The sequence below is a fragment of the Salvelinus sp. IW2-2015 genome, linkage group LG4q.2, assembly GCF_002910315.2.
Source record: "Salvelinus sp. IW2-2015 linkage group LG4q.2, ASM291031v2, whole genome shotgun sequence".
Taxonomy (NCBI): domain Eukaryota; kingdom Metazoa; phylum Chordata; class Actinopteri; order Salmoniformes; family Salmonidae; genus Salvelinus; species Salvelinus sp. IW2-2015.
In genome coordinates this window covers 4,606,713-4,628,121 of record NC_036843.1, presented here as the reverse complement: position 1 = coordinate 4,628,121, position 21,409 = coordinate 4,606,713, and the positions used below count along the sequence as shown (strand labels likewise).

At 46.5% G+C, this 21,409-nt stretch overlaps 1 protein-coding gene across 1 annotated transcript in view; it reads left to right on the top strand.

Annotated features, from left to right (window-relative positions):
• LOC111963161 (SR-related and CTD-associated factor 8) overlaps positions 1-3,680 on the top strand; it is a 37,651-nt gene extending 33,971 nt beyond the window's left edge. Inside the window, exon 20 of the mRNA XM_023986411.2 lies at positions 53-3,680. Within this exon, the coding sequence (XP_023842179.1) occupies positions 53-2,268 (2,216 nt within the window). The 3' untranslated portion in view covers positions 2,269-3,680. The remainder of the gene's footprint in view (positions 1-52) is intronic.
• Positions 3,681-21,409: the final 17,729 nt, after the last annotated feature.

The window sequence follows — 21,409 nt, the reverse complement described above, 5'->3', positions numbered from 1 at the left end:
ATAAGACCTGCTTTTTACTGTTAAATAATCTCTTGTGTTCCTCTTTCTCTAGGTATGCAGAATGCAATGAGTCGTGGTATGGGTCTTCTGGGGATGCACCCCTCAGCTTCCCTTACCCACCCCCTGCACCAGCAGGGCCTGCCTGGCCAGAGGATGCCTGGGCTGATGCCGCTGGACCTCCGGCCTAATATGCTCCAGGGTGCCGGGGCCCGGTTCCCCCTCCTGATGCAGCAGGGCCTGTCCCAACAGAGCCTTCTGGAAGCGTCCCTCCATGCCCAGGCCCGCGCCAGAGCGGCCTCCCAGATGGAACGCTTCAACAGGGCCGAGGAGGCCTTCAACCGGGGGCCCAACCCCCCAAACGAAAGCATGTCCAAGGCTGAGGACGAGCCTTCCTCTGGAGCTGATGATAGCCAGCAGGGGGGGGACCAAGACTACCGCTTCCCTCCGCCCCAGGAGAAGCAGAGCACAGGCCTACTGAGGACCCCTCCCCTGGAGCACAGAGAGTCCATGGGTGGAGGAGCTGGTGGTGGTGGTTTGGGCGGAGGCAGACCTGCCCTGCTCCAGACCCCAGTGAGAGAGCCAGCTAGAGACAGCGTGGCAGGGCGGCTTCAGGCCCTCGCCGGCTTCACCCCCCAGACCCAGAGTCGCTGGGGGCCACTCAGAGGGGACTTTGGTGAGCGTGACATGCGGAGCTCTCCGGCCGCGGTCTCCAAGGGCTTCCAGGAAGCGCGCCCTTGCTCTAACCAAGGGCAGAACTTTCCCAACCGCTTTGAGAACCAGAACCGCGCTGGATCAGCAGGAGGGGTAGGAGGAGGAGTATGTACTGGTGGTGTTGGAGGGGGCCCGGCGTGGAGTCGTGGTGGAGTTGATGCTGCAGCACCGTTCGCTGATGCTGACATGCCCCAGGACTTGGATGAGTGCCGGCGTCCTTGGGACAGGCAGCAACGGGACAGGGACTTTGACTTCAGGAAGGAGATGAATGGCAACCGGCGTGAGAGAGACAGCCGTGAGAAGGAGAGGGAACGCGAGAGAGAAAGGGGCCGTGAGCGTGGTAACCGTGAACGAGAGCAGGAGCGTGACCGGGAGAGAGAGCGTGAAAAGGAGAGGGAGAAGGATCGGGAGAGGGAACGTGAGAGGGACCGTAACAAGCGTGGAGCCTGGACACCCCTTCTTCCTCTACCACAACCCCTGCTCCCTACTCCTACCCTGACCCCAACCCTCTCCCTGACCCAAGGCAAACCTCAGGCCCTGCTGCAACTACAGTCCAAGCTTCAACCTAAACCTGGACTCCTAACTAAACCGGGTCTGCTTCAAACTCCAACTCTCCTAACTCGGTCAACATCTCATGTCTCAACCAAGTCTCTTCTTCAAGCCCCATCCCAGTCTCTTCAAGCCCCATCCCAGTCTCTTCTTCAAGCCCCATCCCAGTCTCTTCTTCAAGCCCCATCCCAGTCTCTTCTTCAAGCCCCAACCCAGTCTCTTCTTCAAGCCCCAACCCAGTCTCCTCTAACCTCTCACCAGTCATCCCAGTCTCCACCTAAAGCTCCACCCCAGTCCACCCAGTTTCCAACTCAAACCAAGAATGAAGCCCTCCCCGGTCCTGTGCCCCAGGCAGAGTTCCATTCCTCTCCCCAGACACATGTTTCCCCCAAGTCTGAGTCCTCACCCCAGACCCAATCCTCTCCTCAGAACCAGGTACCACCCCAAAACCAGGCTTCCCTTCAGGCCCAGTCGCGGTACCCTGCCCATTCCCCTTTCCAGACAAAGTCCCCTCCCCAGGGCCAGTCATCATCATGTGCACAGTCACCACCCCAGGCCTTGTCCCCACCACGGGCACAGTCGCCACCCCAGGTGTCCCCACAGGCCCCCCGCACCCCAGAGGAGATCACTGACACCCAGGGGGAGCCAGAGAAACCCCGGTGGGCCAACGAGCCAGAGAAACCTCAGGAAGATCCTGAACCCATGGTAGAACCTCCATCTCGGTGGGTCAATGGAACAGGGTCGAGGATGGACACTGACACAGTGGCTGAACCCACCACTACCCCGTCTCCCACTCCTGCACTCTCAATGTCACTGGTCCTCACACACAGCCCTGTGGAGCCCCAATGCCTGCCGGAGCCCCTGGACCAGCAGCATCCCTCGCAGCATGTCGCCTCTTGCTCCTCCACAAAGGATGTAGACAATGGACTGAATGAGCCGATGGAGGAAGCTGAGAAACAGCCAGTGGTAGAGAAAACAGACACTGAGGGGACAATCATCACTCAGTAGGTAAAGATAATTTTGTAAAGTTGTCTCTTCTCTGTACTCATGTCAGCGACCCAATGGACCCTGGGTAGTATTTCACATAATATTGTCTGATAACCTAACAATTGATTTTATCTCTCACATAACGTGTACTTCAATAGATGGCTCGCTAGCTGATTAAATGGTAGGTGATTTTTTTTTCTTTTTTTTTTTTAGTTATGCCTCCCTCACGATTTTAAGCAAGGTGAACTTTTAATGAAAATTGCTTGCCAAAATGTTTGAATTGTAAATGAGAAAAAGAGCTTTGACCTTCCTATGGAAGAGTGTACGGATCCTGGCTGTTTCCAATGGATTAAATCCAGATGAGGGAATATTTGAAAACAGCTGTCGCTGGCCTGTTTTGTCTCTTCTTTTAAATTATGCTGCAGCAACGTTTTAAATTAATGCCTTTGTGGTGTCCTATATGCTTCTTGTCTATAAGCAGAATATAGCCTACGTACAGTGAGAACAGTACATTTGCTTCTAAAAAGGAACATCCTAAAAGATTAAAAACATGACCTGTTATCCCTAAAATAAATGTCTGTGATTTGTGCATCATAATGCAGTGATTCAAAGGACAAAGTAAAAACGTAACACAATAAGAGGGTGGATGTTGGGTGCATTCTGTTTTAGTTTGAAATAAACATGCTTTGTTTGTTAACATGCTTTAGGACTGTATTTTCTGACCCAGGACCAGTGGAGTCATGTTTTACACAGACGCTACATGCATTTTGCGGTGGTGTGACATACAAACAGCTGTGTCACTGCAGTAGTTAAGCCATTGACTTGATGTTGTCGTACCCCATTAAGTCAGGCAGAATGTCAGGCACGTGCCAGTGCTTTGACATCAATCTATTCTATCTACACCGCTCTTTAGTTTGTTGTTTGCGACCATGGATTCATTTGTTTATGACTTAGTTTCTGCTCATTCTGTACTTTCCTATGCTTTTGTTGGGTGGGTGACTATTCGGGATCGGATCGTGCCTTTTTGAATTGATTATTGTTCAGCATGATGCCTCCAAATACACCACACTGTGCTCAAAGTGCTGCTTTGATTTCCCTGAGACTGTACAGCCCCTCAGGGAGACGGCAGTCTGTCCAGCAAGCTGGTAACACAGACAATTATCTCCCTTGTCTGTCTGTGTGATCATAGCTGGCCAGTCTATACAGCGCTTAGCCTGTGTGTAGGGGGAACCAACCAGTCTGTTTACTCCATAGCTGTGTGCATGCAGGCCTGTAGCCATTTATTCTTCTTTGTATTGTTCTCCATACTACTTCAGTGCATTTCTGTTGAGACTTACTATACTACCAGGAACGTTTCAGTAGTCTGGATTTCTCAGACAAGCAAATGTTATAACAGAGTTGTGAAGTTGAATAAAGTGTAAGGTACATCAGCATATTTTTTTTTCTTATTATTGTCGTAAATCCTAATCAGGACCAAGTTAGAGACCAGGGACCTCGTGCCACACACCATCATTTTTGTGTTTGACAAGATCAGCTTTACCTCACAGCGCTCTGAGTATTTTCTCTTTCATGAGATACAGACATTTGCTTTGCATCATCTGTGGTTTTGTTACTTTTTTGTGTAAAAAATATCTTTCATATTCAGTAGGCTTTAGATAATTTGTTTTTGTTTATTTAGCTAGTTTTTGGGATCAAGAAGTGATTAACATCAATACAATACATTTACATTTCATAATAGAAAAGATAATTGATTTGAAAGGGATACTTGACAGTTTTGGCAATGAGGCCCTTTGTCTACTTCCCCGGAGTCAGATAAACTTGTGGATATCTGTAGAAGATACCCATAGACTTCCATTCATTGCGCTAACGCTAGTTAGTATTTGCGCAACTTCCTTCAAACCACACATAGAGACAAATATGGTATCCATAAGATTATCTGACTCTGGGGAAATAGATAAAGGGCCTCATTGCCAAAATAGTGAAGGATCTCTTTAAGGAATATAAAAAATATATATATTCCATTTATTTCATTTAAATGGTTCTTCTCACTTTTAGTTCCATTTGAACTTGCCTCCCAGTCAATGTCTCCGACTCCTTCTGGGTCCCCGTTGGAGGACTATTCACCTATGTTAACCTCGCTCTCAGGAAGAAAAGAGTTGCTGGTGTACTCACTATAGGAAGCCATTTCGAAATAGTCTCCCCCTGTGCTCTCACGCTCCTTCTCGTTCGATGACTGACTGGTCTCTCTCCGATTGCTTGTCTTTGAGCTTCTGCTGCTTGCGTTCCTGTCCTGCTGGCTCTTCGCTGGAAGCTGCCTGTCTTCTCTCTGTCGGGTGGGCTATAGATGGTTCTACTTGGTCTCCCTCTTCCCTTCTCCCTATGTGCATAGGACTGTGCAATCGAAGGAGGAGTGGCCGTTTTTATCACAGTGTCCATTTGCTGGTGTTACATTCTCTGGCCTTGTGGTCAAGGGATCCACAGCTCCAGGACTTGATGGTTGTGCATTATTTGGCTTGATGGTCAGCAATGTTACTGATGAAGCAACATAGGAGCTGTCCGAGGTAGAAAACCCTACCACCGTAGGGCCCCAAGCCGATTGTGTTCGGCACCTCTTACAACTCTCCCGTCCTTGCCCTCTTCAACTTCACCCTACCAGAATACATACTTATCTACGGGCTTCACGCCTGGCTTTAGAATGGTGCAGAATCTCTCAAAGTGGTCAACGTCTTTGTCAGTCACTCTTCCCATCCAGAACTTATTCTAATCCATGTTCATTGAAGATTCCACCTGCCAGTGCTTCCACTTCTCATCATGTGACTTGGTTGCTTAGACTTCCAGGAAGTGGCGCAAAGGTGTCTCTGCATTGACAACTAGCTCATGTTCCTTCCTATTAGGTAAGGTTGTGAAATTATAGATGTCACTGGCATTAATCCAATGACACTGAAATAAAAGCTTATCCCCTGCATATTCTCTACTGGGAGCCTCACTTTCTCCCACATATCACCCGGGCCCAGAGCTGGGAGCCATGATGGTAAGGCTTAGGTTGGCTGATCACTCTGGGAGATGGGGAGGGTGGACCACAGCTTACTGTCTGCATCCTGAGATTGTGTGTTCACTTATTGAGTTCAAGTGAACACACCATTACACTCCACCACAATGGCATTCAACCTCTCTGGCCTATAAATCAGGCTAGAGGTGCGATGGACAGTTGGAACACAGAAGACCGCCCACCACTAGAGACATATCTGAACCATTAACTCTCCTTAGGGAACCTACTCATATGTTCCTAATCATACCTTTCTAAGGATAACTCCCGCCTTAGTACGTTGTAATAAAGGTACGTTACCGCCTGTGAGAGTCATCAGCCATTCGTTTTCTTTATATATTCAATCGAGTTTAGAACATGTTTTCATGGCTGACATTTTGAAATTCAATAGGCCCAACCAAGGACCTTGTCAATTCCACACTGTACATCATGTCTCGGTACTTACGGTCAAATGTTTCAGCTGTGAGGCAATATACTGACTTAGCACTCATCGCTGCACATTACATACGTAGTGCAAAAAGTCTTATTGCCATGGCAGAGGATTGTTCCTCAGAAGATACGCATAAACCAGCCATCTGGTGCTTGCTGTTGCCGTACGGCCGCATAGCAGAACAAAGAGAGAGGAGGAGGGATAGGCTAGAGAGAATGGGGGATGGGGGGGGGGTTCTCCTCCAGCCCACTGCGATGCCAGAAAGGCGCTCTGTGCCTGGCTGGGGGAAGTGCTTAGTCAGCAGAGCTCTCTGTCTGTGAACACATCACCCCCTGTTTAACGGCAGGAAATAACATCCTTTATTGACTATAGTTAGCTTGTAGTGCTAACCAGATACATGCTAATCATATTCTGTCTCATAGATTTCTGGGGCTAGTTATTGTAGGTTATCACTGATATATATACACTGCTCAAAAAAATAAAGGGAACACTTAAACAACACAATGTAACTCCAAGTCAATCACACTTCTGTGAAATCAAACTGTCCACTTAGGAAGCAACACTGATTGACAATAAATTTCACATGCTGTTGTGCAAATGGAATAGACAAAAGGTGGAAATTATAGGCAATTAGCAAGACACCCCCAAAAAAGGAGTGATTCTGCAGGTGGTGACCACAGACCACTTCTCAGTTCTATGTCCTGGCTGATGTTTTGGTCACTTTTGAATGCTGGGTGCTTTCACTCTAGTGGTAGCATGAGACGGAGTCTACAACCCACACAAGTGGCTCAGGTAGTGCAGCTCATCAGGATGGCACATCAATGCGAGCTGTGGCAAGAAGGTTTGCTGTGTCTGTCAGCGTAGTGTCCAAGCATGGAGGCGCTACCCAGGAGACAGGCCAGTACATCAGGAGACGTGGAGGAGGCCGTAGAGGGCAACAAACCCAGCAGCAGGACCGCTCCTCCGCCTTTGTTGCAAGGAGGTGCACTGCCAGAGCCCTGCAAAATGACTCCAGCAGGCCACAAATGTGCATGTGTCAGCATATGGTCTCACAAGGGGTTCTGAGGAATCTCATCTCGGTACCTAATTGCAGTCAGGCTACCTCTGGCGAGCACATGGAGGGCTGTGCGGCCCCACAAAAAAATGCCACCCCACACCATGACTGACCCATCGCCAAACCGGTCATGCTGGAGGATGTTGCAGGCAGCAGAACGTTCTCCACGGCGTCCTCAGACTCTGTCACATGTGCTCATGTGCTCAGTGTGAACTGCTTTCATCTGTGAAGAGCACAGGGCGCCAGTGGCGAATTTGCCAATCTTGGTGTTCTCTGGCAAATGCCAAACGTCCTGCACGGTGTTGGGCTGTAAGCACAACCCCACCTGTGGACGTCGGGCCCTCATACCACCTCCATGAGTCTGTTTCTGACCGTTTGAGCAGACACATGCACATTTGTGGCCTGCTGGAGGTCATTTTGCAGGGCGCTGGCAGTGCACCTCCTTGCACAAAGGCGGAGGTAGCGGTCCTGATGCTGGGTTGTTGCCCTCCTACGGCCTCCTCCACGTCTCCTGATGTACTGGCCTGTCTCCTGGTAGCGCCTCCATGCTCTGGACACTAGCGCTGACAGACACAGCAAACCTTTTTGCCACAGCTCGCATTGATGTGCCATCCTAGATGAACTGCACTACCTGGAGCCCACTTGTGTGGGTTGTAGACTCCCGTCTCATGCTACCACTAGAGTGAAGCACCGCCAGCATTCAAAAGTGACCAAAAACATCAGCCAGGAAGCATAGGACTGAGAAGTGGTCTGTGGTCACCACCTGCAGAATCACTCCTTTTTGGGGGTGTCTTGCTAATTGCCTATAATTTCCACCTTTTGTCTATTCTATTTGCACAACAGCTGTGAAATTTATTGTCAATCAGTGTTGCTTCCTAAGTGGGACAGTTTGATTTCACAGAAGTGTGATTGACTTGGAGTTACATTGTGTTGTTTAAGTGTTCCCTTTATTTTTTTGAGCAGTGTATATATATATATATAGGTCTAGTATACATTCCCTACCAACTGAGCCACGGTCCTGTGTGGCTGTTGGTAGAGCATGGCACTTGCAACGCCAGGGTTGTGGGTTCGATTCCCACGGGGTACCAGTACAAATTAATTTGAAAATGTATTCACTCATTACTGTAAGTCGCTCTGGATAAGAGCGTCTGCCAAATGACTCAAATGTAAAAATGTATAGCAGCCAAGTTAAAAGAGCAGCCCTTTGCTCCTCGCAGTGTATCTCGATGCAGCATACAACCTACTACAGTAGTTGTTCTACCTCCGACTCAGTCAGTCAATGCAGATGAATTATGGAATCATGACCAGGGCTTGTCCTCTCATTCAAGAGGCTTGCACCTGAGTTGCAAAGATGAAATCTGTACAGAGTCATAGAGTACTAAATCCTTCCTCCCACCACCTACTGTACCCCTCCAGGCAGTCTGGTCAGTTCACTACTTACTTCCCAGCAGGAGACAAGCAGGCTGAGACCCAGTAAACCAACATCTGGCCTCAGGGGTGGAGGAGAGGAGGCTGCAGTGCACACACAGAAAGCAGGGCTATTAGTTAACATGTTTAATTGGTAGCACTGACTTAAAGTTAGGAGCACCAGAAACAATAGTTTTAATTGATTGATGCTATGAATTCTAGCTACTTCTGAAGTACATGTTGTGCCTATTTTGAGCCGGATCCTGCTGGAACAAGATTCGGTACCTCTGTTTTGGACTGCTGCGTTCCGGGAACCTATTTGCCAGGATTCGGTACCTTTCGTGGCATGAACAATAAAAAAAAACAATCAGAGTTAAATCAGATTTGACTCTTCTTAATTCTTCTGCGATGGAAACACGTAGTGGTGAGATTCTGTAAGGCTAATGTTTCAGCCTATTAATGATAAATGTTAAATAGAGGCTATTACTATATCAAATAGAAAATCACTATTGTAGGCCAACTAATCTGTAAGTACAATCAATGAACCAACAGCATTGCGCTACGGTGTTGTCTCCTAGCCTCATGGATAGAACGTTTATTGTAGAATAAGCTACCCCAGTCCATACAGTATGCATAATAATACATTACACACTGAAAGGTGATTTACTAGTTGGTAAACATTTTCATTTGACCAAATAAATCAAATGTTATTTGTCACATGCGCCGAATACAACTGGTGTAGACTTAACCGCGAAATGCTTACTTACAAGCCCTTAACCAACAATGCAGTTTTAAGAAAATATTAAATATAAGGTCTTTTTTGTTTTTCTGCCGCGCAAAATATTCGGAAGGCTATGTACAGTGCATTCGGAAAGTATTCAGACCAGGTGACTTTCCACATTTTGCTACGTCACAGCCTTATTCTAAAATTGATTAAATACTTTTTCCCCCTCATCAATCTACACACAATACCCCAGAATCACAAAGAAAACAGGTTTTTAGAAATGTTTGCTAATTTATAAAAAATAAAAACAGACAAGTATTCAAACACTTTGCTATGAGACTCAAAATTGAGCTCCGGTGCATCCTGTTTCCATTGATCATCCTTGAGATAATTCTATAACTTGATTGGAGTCCACGTGTGGTAAATTCAATTGTTTGGACATGATTCGGAAAGACACACACCTGTCTATATAAGGTCCCACAGTTGACAGTGCATATCAGTGCAAAAACCAAGCCTTTAAGTCGAAGGAATTGTCCGAAGAGCTCCAAGACAGAATTGTGTCGAGGCACAGATCTGGGGAAGGGTACCAAAAAATGTCTGCAGCATTGAAGGTCCCCAAGAACAGTTGCCTCCATCATTCTTAAATGGAAGAAGCTAAACTGAGCAATCGGGGGAGAAGGGCCTTGGTCGGGGAGGTGACCAAGAACCAGATGGTCACTCTGACCGAGCTCCAGAGTTTCTCTGTGGAGATGGGAGAACCTTCCAGAATGACAACCTTCTCTGTAGCACTCCACAAATCAGGCCTTTATGGTAGAGTGGCCAGACGGAAGCCACTCCTCAGTAAAAGTCACATGACAGCCCGCTTGGAGTTTGCCAAAAGGCCCCTAAAGGACCATGAGACCAGGTTCTCTGGTCTGATGAAACCAACCATCACATCTGGAGGAAACCTGGCACCATCCCTACGGCGAAGCATAGTGGTGGCAGCATCATGCTGTGGGTATGGTTTTTAGTGGCAGGGACTGGGAGACTAGTCAGGATCGAGGGAAAGATGAACAGAGCCAAGTACAGAGAAATCCTTGATGAAAACCTGCTCAGGACCTCCGACTGGGGAAAGGTTTCACCTTCCAACAGGACAATGACCCTAAGCACACAGCCAAGACAACATAGGAGTGGCTTAGGGACAAGTCTCTGAATGTCATTGAGTGGCCCAGCCAGAGCCCGGACTTGAACCCCATCGAACATATCTGAAGAGACCTGAAAATAGCTGTGCAGCGACACTCCCCATTCAACCTGACAGAGCTTGAGAGGATCTGCAGAGAGGAATGGAAGAAACTCCCCAAATACAGGTGTGCCAAGCTTGTAACGACAAGCCCAAAAAGACTCGAGGCTGTAATCTCTGCCGAAGGTGCTTCAACAAAGTACTGAGTAAAGGGTCTGAATACTTATGTAAAAGTGATATTTCAGTTTTTTTTATACATTTCCAAAAATGTCTAAACCGGTTGTTGCTTTGTCCTTATGGGGTATTGTGTGTAGATTGATGAGGGGGAAAAAACGATTTAATCCCTTTTAGAATAAGGCTGTAACGTAACAGAATTTGGAAAAAGTCAAGGGGTCTGAATACTTACCGAATGCACTGTAAGCTATTGTATAATGGCACAATATTTTTTTTAATTCAGGCTTTCTTTGGGGGTTTGGGCACTAATATGCATGTGCGTCAAATGCTTTGAATTAATCAGCACCTTTTAGAAAGCGCTGTCCATTTCAGCACCATAGTAGCCTAACCTATTTGATTTGTCCAATCCACTGCATTCCGGTACCTCTGAGCCTCCTCCCCCCCCCAGGTCCTATCTTTTGAACTGTTTGGGCTGGGAAAAAGCCGTTTTTGCTTTAGTAATGGTGCAACCATGACTCTAACTGATCTGCGCTCACTTTTTTTCTCTCTGGCACTCGGAAACAACTGTACAGGGAAGCCTAATCATTACATCAATTATCAGGGGGGGGGGTCTCTTACAGCAAGATATTTAGGAGCATATGTGACCAGAATGGTTGGACTTTAGAGCCCTGCACACAAACACACACAGTAATACACACATGCATGCACACAAACACAGGCCTAAACACACAGAGCCAGCCAGCCCTCCCATCACACTGCAATAAAAGTTTAACATCTATGGGAACTCACACTCTATAACAGTATTAACAGATTCTGGTAGTGCGGTGGAAAATGGCAGCCCTCATCATGGAATTCAGTTTGTGTCCCTCTGGAATCACTGGCATTCACAGATGGCCTAACTAATAAAACACAGCGATTTGAAGGTCATCTCAAACATCGGGAACTAAGATGTTTTGTCTTTTTCTGAAGTGTAACCAACACAGCCGAAGGTGTTAATGATATAGGCCTACTGGTTCCCAAGCCCTCCTTTACCATGTGATTAAGGGCTCTATCTTCACACTAGATGAGAGGAGGGAGATCAGCATGGTGTCTGTAAATAAGAACGTAGCGTGGGAAGGTATGAATGTGGCTATACTTTTCCATGCTATGTCAAGCCTCAGACAGTCCTTGATTACCACCCCCACAGTATATTAGAGCCTGTTTCTGCCCAGAGCCATAGACCGCTCATTTTACTGGAATCCTATGAAGCTCCAGTGCCAACCAGCCAGGGTGTCTGGTCTGTGCCAAGTGGGTTCATGCCACACACAACCCCCACACAGGCCCAGAGGGGCACAGCAGAGGCTGACCTCTGCCAGGCTGGAGTACCCAGCGGGGGAGGCTAGCACCAGAATGAAAAGGAGTGGAACAGGAACAGAACTCATTCCTTCCCTAGCTGGCAGTGGTACCCAGGTGGAGGTGATTATCTGTTGGGTTAGATTAAGGCAGAGAAGTTTCCTGTTGTGAGGATCTTCATTAGTCTTTGGAACACACAGACTGCAGTAGGTTGTTTTGCAAAGAGTTTTTTTTACTTTTGCACGAGGAGGAATCACCTTATCTCCTCTTCACAATATCTTCATAATTCCATCTCGGTTCCAGAGATCTACAAATACTATTTCTTCCTGTTTTCACTGTACTAATGAGCATATGACGTCTACGGTACAGGAGTATGAGGACCTTTGATTGTGAACCCAGTTTTTGTGATTTGTAGTGTTGAAGACAGTGTAGGTGCACTAGTTGTCCATCAGGGGTCAGTGTGGAGCTACTGCAGTCACAGATCTACCGGTATGTGGCCTTTTTGTTCTTCAGTCGTGACTTGTGTGTGACAGACAGTGTTGGAAATCTGCAATGCTCACCTCTTATACAGATTGTACTGGTTTAATAGGGAGAATCTCGATTCCTCGCGTCCTTTCTCCTTGCCGCCCAGACAATCTTTACTGAAATCAGCCTGCATATCTGTAGCTGCCTCAGTGCTACAGGGGAGTGTATCAGAGAGAGCGAGCAGATGAGTCCACTGAGGGCCATCGGTTGGTCGGTGGAATCCCTATCGGAGCTCAGAGGCTGGCAGAGTAATTATTCCCTCTATGGGACTCCGTATAACTGCTGTCTCCAGGAGGACTTGGATAGGGTCTCTTATCACACACAGCAGGCTGGCTAGGGCCCCACCCCACGGCCCACAGAGCCATCCGCACCTCACCTTACTCAGAGTTAAAGCCCAGTCAAAGATTCACCTACCGCAATATATATCTGGGATGGCAAATTAACAGACAAAAGGAGGAAGGTCTTTGAGTCGAGACGGTAAAGAACATGAATCTTATCTAATTAGTATGGGTATAGTATAGGAGAATACTCATTTAAATGAAGAGGGCTCGAATCGTACATTCAGAAGTACACAGTGAATAAGTTGAGCAGCAGTTTGATATTGCTCTGAGTGTCCTAGAGGTGTTCAGCTACTCTTGGAAAATGGAAGTTCAATAAAAAATATAAAAAACTTTCGCTCTGAGCAGAAGCATGCAGACAGCTCACAATCTCAGGGAAGCGCTCTGTTTGTAGATCAGTCTCATTGGGGGGGGGGGGGGGGGTGTTTCTTAGCAGGAGTTTACATGGTCACTTCTGCTATCACAGCCTGAATACAATATTTCAGTCACCACAATTTGAACCCCTACTACTACTACAGACACGTGTGCACATTCACTGTTAGTGGCAGCCTTCTATCAGTTTCTGTGCATGGAATCTTTCAGTAGGTATCACTCCCTCATTCCCCTATCTAATGTGAGATTGCGGAAATATCAGTGAACACTTGTATCTCAGCTGTTTGCATACGACCTTGTCCTCTGTATGCCAGACAGATACAGAGAGGTGACATTGTCAGGGATGGTTGGCTTCTCCAATACCAGTTAGGCTGTCCGTCTTATTAGTAAACCACCTCTCGGTGATCCTGTCCTTTGTCTGAAACAGACAGGCAGGTCTTAGGGAGAGGCTGGGGTTAGAGTTCATTGTTCATCACCCCTCTGAGAGTCCAGCAGGTTCAGGGCGGAAGGGCAGAGGACTCTGGGAAAGGAGCAGGGAGGTGACCGCAGTCAAGGAGACGAGCTAAACACTCCCAATCTTTGAGTCCTCCCCCCTCTCTCTCTCTATCATATCTCTCTGCAGGCACAGGGGTAGGGAGTTTATTAAACGTGCTCCGAGAGCGAGAGAGAGGGAATGAGAGAAAGACGGGAGCGAGGGATGGAGAGAGGTGGGAAGATGCTGAGTAAGCAAGCAAGTGCTCAACAGCGCAGTACAGGAGGCTTAAATTGGGAATTTCTAAACCTCAAATGTTGCATGGCAAGACTGACAAGAGGGATTGACGAGCCACAGGACATTTGTGTCAGTCCTGCACACACACACACACACACACACATACACGTATCCAACAAAGGACCTCAGAACACCAAGAGTCTGTCAGGGTTTTTGAAGGAGCAGTCTGTAAAAGCTGATTGTTATACTCTCTGACTAACAGTGCCTCAGGACATGCCACCTGGTTCAGCAGCCTCTGAGCATAACGTTTCGTTGTTTCCATTAGGGAATGGCTGTGAGAGCCCCGTCAGAGGCTGTCCCTTTCCCCTCACTGCGTTCACATAAAACACAACTGGCGATTAGCCCTGGAGGCGTGCTCGTTTTTGCTGTTTGTTTATAAGGGGCGGTGCAAATTGCCTCGTGGGAATGGGACTTCACTCAGCATAAACACACAGTCTTAAAAACGTCAACATCAACGACCTCTGAGTCGTTTTGATTCATAAAAATATTTAGTTACTGTTGCAAAATCTAATTATTTATACTCAATTCCAGGTTCTAAGTTGAAAGTCATTATCTTTGCATGTTGTGCAATTGGTTCAAACAGGAAAATATATTTTTTGCTCAGTACTCCAAAAAGGATGGAGCCCACAGCCAACTCGGTCTGATTTGGGAACCCTGCATGTCAGTGTGTAGACGTCTTCAGGAGAAACGCCTGCCTTGTGATCCAATCAATTAAAGCCATATCTCAATCTCAGTGCCCGTGCTCGCATGAAGCAGGAAATCCAAWGTCGTGCTCACGAGTTAACCCCATGTGGAGTGCTTCAATCCACCTCCCCCTCCTGTGGCGTGCTCCAATCTGCTGTGTGTGGCTTGTCAATATTGCCCATGAGGGTTCCTCTACCCCACTGATGGGGATGAAACATGAATGATTATGTTTCATAATGGCCAGCGGGCATCTGGGGTCCCCTGGAAACCCTTTCCCCCTCCAGATTTAATCGGATTGGGCTTCCTTCTCCCTCCTTCACACTGATTTAGTATCCATTTCCAATGAGCTCTGAGACTGGGAGTGCTGGAAATGGAAATGGCCGTCGTCCGTTAACGAGGCCTCAGAAATGTATCCACTCATCCGCTAAATAGAGGAGCTTCCCTGGTTCCATCCTCTCTGAGGACTGGGGTTGACATCTCTGAGGACTGGGGTTGACATCTCTGAGGAATCAACATCCTCTGGGATGACATCTGTGACGGTCAGGGCCCGTGGCTGGTATTGTGACAGGAAGGAACAGGGTAGAGCAGATGCCATTAACGTAAGCCAGAGACTGACAAGCCAGAGAAGAAAGTCTATGTCCTAGAGAGTATGGAGGATTGAAAAACATGTATTTTCACACTCCTGCATTCTCCCCTCCTCTCAGCCTTACTCCATCCCCAGGGGCATTTTCTCCCATCATGCACTATATATGTGGAAAACTATGCACGTTCCACCCCGGCAAATGAGATGACAGATGAGTAATGGGATGGCATATTAGAGTAGTGCTGATGCTGCATAGTGCCTCCTCTCCCCTTCTCAACAGGTCAATTTATGACCAGACGCTCCTTGTCCCAGTCAGGTGGCCTGACAACAGGGACTTTCTCTGCGTGGGCTGCCTAGTGTATCGATCGGGACGAGGAGGGAGGTGGTATTGGAGAGGGGCGGGGGTTAGCTTATGCATGAATAAACAGGTTTCTGCCCGGGCGTCTGTCTGCCGGCTGCACCCCTCCTTACACCCTCACCCCATTCCCTGGAGAGGCTGGCGAAAATGAGAAACATGAACCTGGCACACGCCATCCGAGAGCTGGCCTCCAATAAGAGTAACTGTGAGGGGGGCAGAGAGGAGAGCGGCTCAGGCCTGGCTGTGAGAGGCTGGGAAGGAAGAGTAGACATTTGTCAAGCTGCTAGGGCCAATGCTACTGGAAGGGGAAGCTCTGTGCCAGATGAGGGAAAGGGATGCAATAGGTTACTGCAGTGGCCATAAAATACACAGGTTGTCCTGCTATCTCTTCTACATGCATGCACAGAAGCATACGCACATGTGCAAACTCAACACGCACCCAGATAACCACACACACACACAGATAACCACACACACACGGGGTTGGAGGGAGTATCCCACACAGTGGTAGCCGTGGACCCTCGCTGCTATTATTGGCTGTCGGTCAGAGGATAGGAGAGTGGTCGCGTCCTTTGCCCTTCTCAAGGAGACTTAAGCGCCAGACACACACTCTCTTATCATCTGACTGAGTCAGACAGCCCAACGTAGCCCAGCGCAGCAGCTCCACCACTGGGAAGATTTGTGGATTTCACAGCCTGAATGAAAACATTTCAGAGCCTCGTGTAGCACATTCATTATCTATTAATAGCATAATAAATAAGTAAGAATTGGTATGAAGACACAGTTGTATTGGGTTTAAACACCTTTTAAAATAAGCCTGTAATTATCTAAATTGTTGTTTTCTGTACCGGATGCAGCTGAACCGGTTGGTGTTTAAGTTTTTTTGGACTGTAAACACAGTTGCCATGGACACCTCCGCAATGCCTATAAACATGTGTAACAGTATAACTTTAGTACCGTCCCCTCGCCCTGACACGGGCGCGAACCAGGGACCCTCTGCACACATCGACAACAGTCACCCACGAAGCGTCGTTACCCATCGCTCCACAAAAGCCGCGGCCCTTGCAGAGCAAGGTGCAACACTACTTCTAGGTTTCAGAGCAAGTGACGTAACTGATTGAAACGCTAGTAGCGCGTACCCGCTAACTAGCTAGCCATTTCACATCCGTTACACTCACCCCCCTTTCAACCTCCTCCTTTTCCGCAGCAACCAGTGATCCGGGTCAACAGCATCAATGTAACAGTATAACTTTAGTACCGTCCCCTCGCCCTGACACGGGCGCGAACCAGGGACCCTCTGCACACATCGACAACAGTCACCCACGAAGCGTCGTTACCCATCGCTCCACAAAAGCCGCGGCCCTTGCAGAGCAAGGTGCAACACTACTTCTAGGTTTCAGAGCAAGTGACGTAACTGATTGAAACGCTAGTAGCGCGTACCCGCTAACTAGCTAGCCATTTCACATCCGTTACACATGCAGGCTAGAGACGGGCTAGCCCGGGTCAGAGCGTTTTAGCGACCTGCTGGTGCCATATTAACAACTAGCTCCTCCTGGTCAGTCAGTCATTTCCTATGTCTGTGAGGTGATCGGTCTCCGTGACAGACAGGCATGTGGAGGTTGTCATTACTCACTGTTTTCCATCGCCTCTGATTCTGAATTCACTTTCCATTCTTGGAGAGGATTTGGTGCATTCTTCATTAGTGAAAGGGAAATTAACGGCCACAGCGCATGACTTTAATAACGTAACTTAGCAGGCCTCTGCTCTACTCATTTTGTATGGGTGTGAAAGAAGTGCTTAGCAGGAACTCTGGGTAATGGGGGTGTGGAGTGTTACCTTACACCAACAAAACATACTGTCATAAAACGGAAGTCATAATTCTATCAATACAGCACTTTACATACGGCCATTTCTTTTGTTTAGTCACTCAAATAACTATCCAGTTGAAATGCTCTATTTACGTCATACATATTTTCCTTCTTTTGTGCAAATCACTATCTTGGCTGTTTTCCATTTTCAAACCTAATAGCCTTTTTAAGGTAGTTATTAGTTATTTTTAGGTTGTTGTTCGTCTTACTGCGTTAGAGTAGGGCATAATTGTGCCAATGCCTGATATGTTAAATCATATTAAGCTCCTAAGTGGTTCATGGAATTTAGCTCATTGGAATCAGGCTTGTCCAATTCTGACATAACGTAACCTCAGTTCCCGATCACTGTTTATTTGCTCTTTATTTCTTGTTGACTGTAAGCTATGAATATTCTACTAACCCAATATTGGCTATTTGTCTATAGCGACACTGTATAAGTGTACCAGACTTGTTACACTAGCCCCTTATGGACTCCTGTGAACTAATAAACTATTGGGTTCATACAATGAGTCATGGAACTACAAGTAGGTTAACATGATAAACTAGTCATTTCAACTCTCAAGCTATCACCGACACACATCTAAGACACCAGCTATTTAAAAGGCTTCAAATTATTTAGCTTTCATTGAAGTAACATTCTCTGGGCTCTGCAGTCTCTTTCTGAATCACAAATGGCCCTTATTTCAAGACGGAAGACTTTCTCATGCGAAATGTTATATTTGGATGTCTACATGCCTCTGTGAAGCTACAGTGTTAATGTTGACTTATATATTAGCTGAGAGGGAATCAGAAAGGCCACTACTGTACATGGTCTTCAGGACATTTTTAGATTACCGAGTGATGTCATGGCCACACATCATGCTGACCACCGAACGTTATATTTTATTTTCCCATTTTTGGACATGTCTGACCTGCTACTGTGTGCCACTGCCAGACTGTAATGGTTTAACGGCAAGACCAATAGCAGTTTTCCGACGGGCAATTTCCAAGCGCGTCAGTGGCAAAGTCATGTACTATAGGTTTCCCGTAATATTGCACTGAAACAGCAGGGGACCTCTACTACAAACGTTCCCTCTACAGACAATATCATACGTTTATAATGTAGTGGGCTTTGAGATCTCGACACAAACCGCAAGGGTTACATTACAACTTGAGCTTCTCATAAATAACTCAAACCTCCCACATATCTTCCATTGACACAAATGCATGACTTGCGGTGCGAGGGTACCCCTAGTCAGATCACGGGCTCCAAGCCTGTAGTGTGCCTTAGGTCAATAGGTCACCTCATTCCCATCAAACCTAAAAATACCACTACTGTATCTGCATCAGTAACGTGACGTGTGGTTTTGTGTCACTAGGGGAACAGTCACAATCGTTCATTCTCTCTCGCTATCTATCGCTCTGTCTTGGTCTCTCCTGTGTTTTAGTTCCCACAACATGAGCACAGGGTATCCGTGACATGACCACGTCCTCTCTCCCCGTCTCTCTCAGTAGTGACACGGTGATGACTACAGTACAGTTATATCACCCGTGAGAGCCAGGCCCATCAGGTCTCGGGGTTTCCTGTTCACACTCATCCTGCTTATTGCGTATTTTTGTCGTTTTAAATGTGTATGTTGTATCTCGATGTGTATTGTGTACACAGGGCTTACCTGGAAAAGAGGCCCCCGGGCTCTGTGTTGACTCCCAGTTCAAATAAAGGTTAAATCCATACAGTTTGATATGTCAGCCCTGACAGCATCCAAACACAATGAGGGATGTCACTTACAAGGAAATCTACTACAGATACTGTACTAAAACTTTTGACTGTCCTGTACTTGGATGTCACTGTTGATGAGCTGTTTTGATGCTCTTCTCTATTTGTCACCATTGATTCCTTGTTAGTTGGCACATTAGGAGACTGTATGCTCTATTACTGGGACTGCATTTAAGACCTGTCTTGGTCAATTACATGTAAAAGGCATTTCAAAGGGGTTGGCTTTTACACCGCACCCCTGGGTGCGTTCACAGACTTTGTACTGTTGTAGTCTATGCAGAGATTCCTAGCTCTGTCATTTGTAGTATACCGCAGATGCACAGAGGTTGTATATAGAAGGGGCTTTTTATACAGAATGGTCCATTTAGAAACAGGACCCAGGCAACCAGTTGTTTTGGGGTGTGGTGAGTGACTTATGTGTCTGATTACAGTCATACAGTTGACTCACTCACACACCAGACCTGGGTTCAAATACTATTTCTGGTATTTCAATTAATTGAATGCATTTCAAAACAAGTATTCAGATAAACTATATTTGAAAAAAAAACGAGTTGTTGAATGTAAATACTTGGAAAGTATTTGAAAATACTAAAATATATGGACTCAAATACACTCCCATGCATTTAACCCAGGTATTTGAAATACGTATTTGGAAAATACTTTCAAAAACAAATTGGTTGACAAATTGGTTTTTACAAAAAAAACATGAAAAATACTCATAGGTCCTTGTTTTGGGCTGTGTATTAAAAAATACTCAAATACACAGAAAAGGGTATTTAAATAACAAATACACATTTTAACCCACAAAGACTGCATCATCAGACAAAGCCCACTCATTTTCCCCAGCTACCCTATTATATACCACATGATAAATTACCATGGCAATTACAGACAGTGAACAGCCCAACTACGGTCTAGTAGTGGGTAATAATGACTGGATCACACTGTACAATAGCCACCGGCGAGAAAGGAAGGGTGAGAAAATCACTTAGCAGGGGGCTGCTCCCCCCTGACGACCCTATTACAGCAGCCATAATTGGAGATTAAACTAGTGCCGGAAGTGAGTGGTGGGACTGGACGTCCTTTGCCGGAGTCGTTCTCAAGTCTCAGCCTCAATTCAAACGGGGAAGGTTGATAGCTGGGCAGGGTAGACAGAGGTGTGTGCCTGTGTGTGTAGGGAGAGTGCTAACTGTCTAGCTGACCTGAACTGGGGCATGCCCAGGCTAAACCTTGTCCAGACCAGGACAGTGTTACTGTCTGGGGACAGAGAAAGGGCCTGATAGGAGACAGGATGTCCGTCAGTGCCTATTAGAGGTAATGAGATGCAGGGTGACTGTGAGCAGCCAGGAGCTCTCCTGAAAGCTGCCAGACGACAGCAGACAAAGACTCTGCATGTCACTGTCCAGAATGGAACGGATTACAGGACATTACACATATGGGGATCTGTGTCACATCAATTGCTGCCTATATGTTTAATTTATTATAACATCCATTATCTGTCAGTATATACATCAAGATTACTATGACTGTATTAAAGAAAATTGGTTCTATTTGAACCAATTATATAGTGATTGTATTACTCCGAATAACAGAACTACGTTTTTTAAGTGTTTTGTATTCAGACATAACCTTTAGCAGTTTATCATGTTCACATGTTGTAATCCTTTTTGGATTTCTATGAGGGGCATAATCATATCATATGAATAACATTATATAGCTAGTTTATTAGCCAGAGGGCTTTTTGTATAATCATGTAACCCCCCCCCCCCGCAGCTGTGTGCAGAATGATGATGGTCCTACATTAAAGAGCAGAGCTAGACATACAGTATCTGCCAGAACAATAGACCAGCCACAGATAATCATCTCCCTTCAGCCCTCAATAGCTGCAGTAAATATGATGTGCAGATTATAGTACTTGTGGCTGCGGGGGGAGGCAAACCATAGATGTGTGTGTTTGGTGGCAGTCATGTGGCTCACAGCAGAACATGAAACACAAGACCAGATCATGTTTATGAGCATGGGAGATCAGGTATACCGTCCCTCTGGTAGTGTTATCTGACAAGCATTTACTGCCGTGCTCTGCTGCTATAGGCCTACTATGCCGTTTACCTGAGTCACAGCCACATAACATGTCTTATCTATCTTCTTTGTCATTTTGTCGTGAACAAAACCTGTCTGTTTCCTTTTGGTGTGCTTATCTGTTGATCACACAAATGTTTCGTGACAGACAAGACACAGCTGTAACAAGGATATGGAAACTATGTTCAGGCTGCAGTCTGCTGGATTCTGATCAGGGTCTATAGACCGCTGTAAAGTAGCCTTTATTACTACGACAAGTACTTTCAGTAAAAAATAAATAAAAAGAGACCATGAATAAAAGTAGAGATGCATGCGTTTCCATGTAATTTTGCATTTGCTCCATGACTTCGCTTGGTAGTCTAGTCAAGTCTGGTGTCCGTCAGCTAGAGGCGTGGTTAAGTCCCTCCACATCTGGGAGGAGTCCACTCTCTCGGCGTTGGCAGT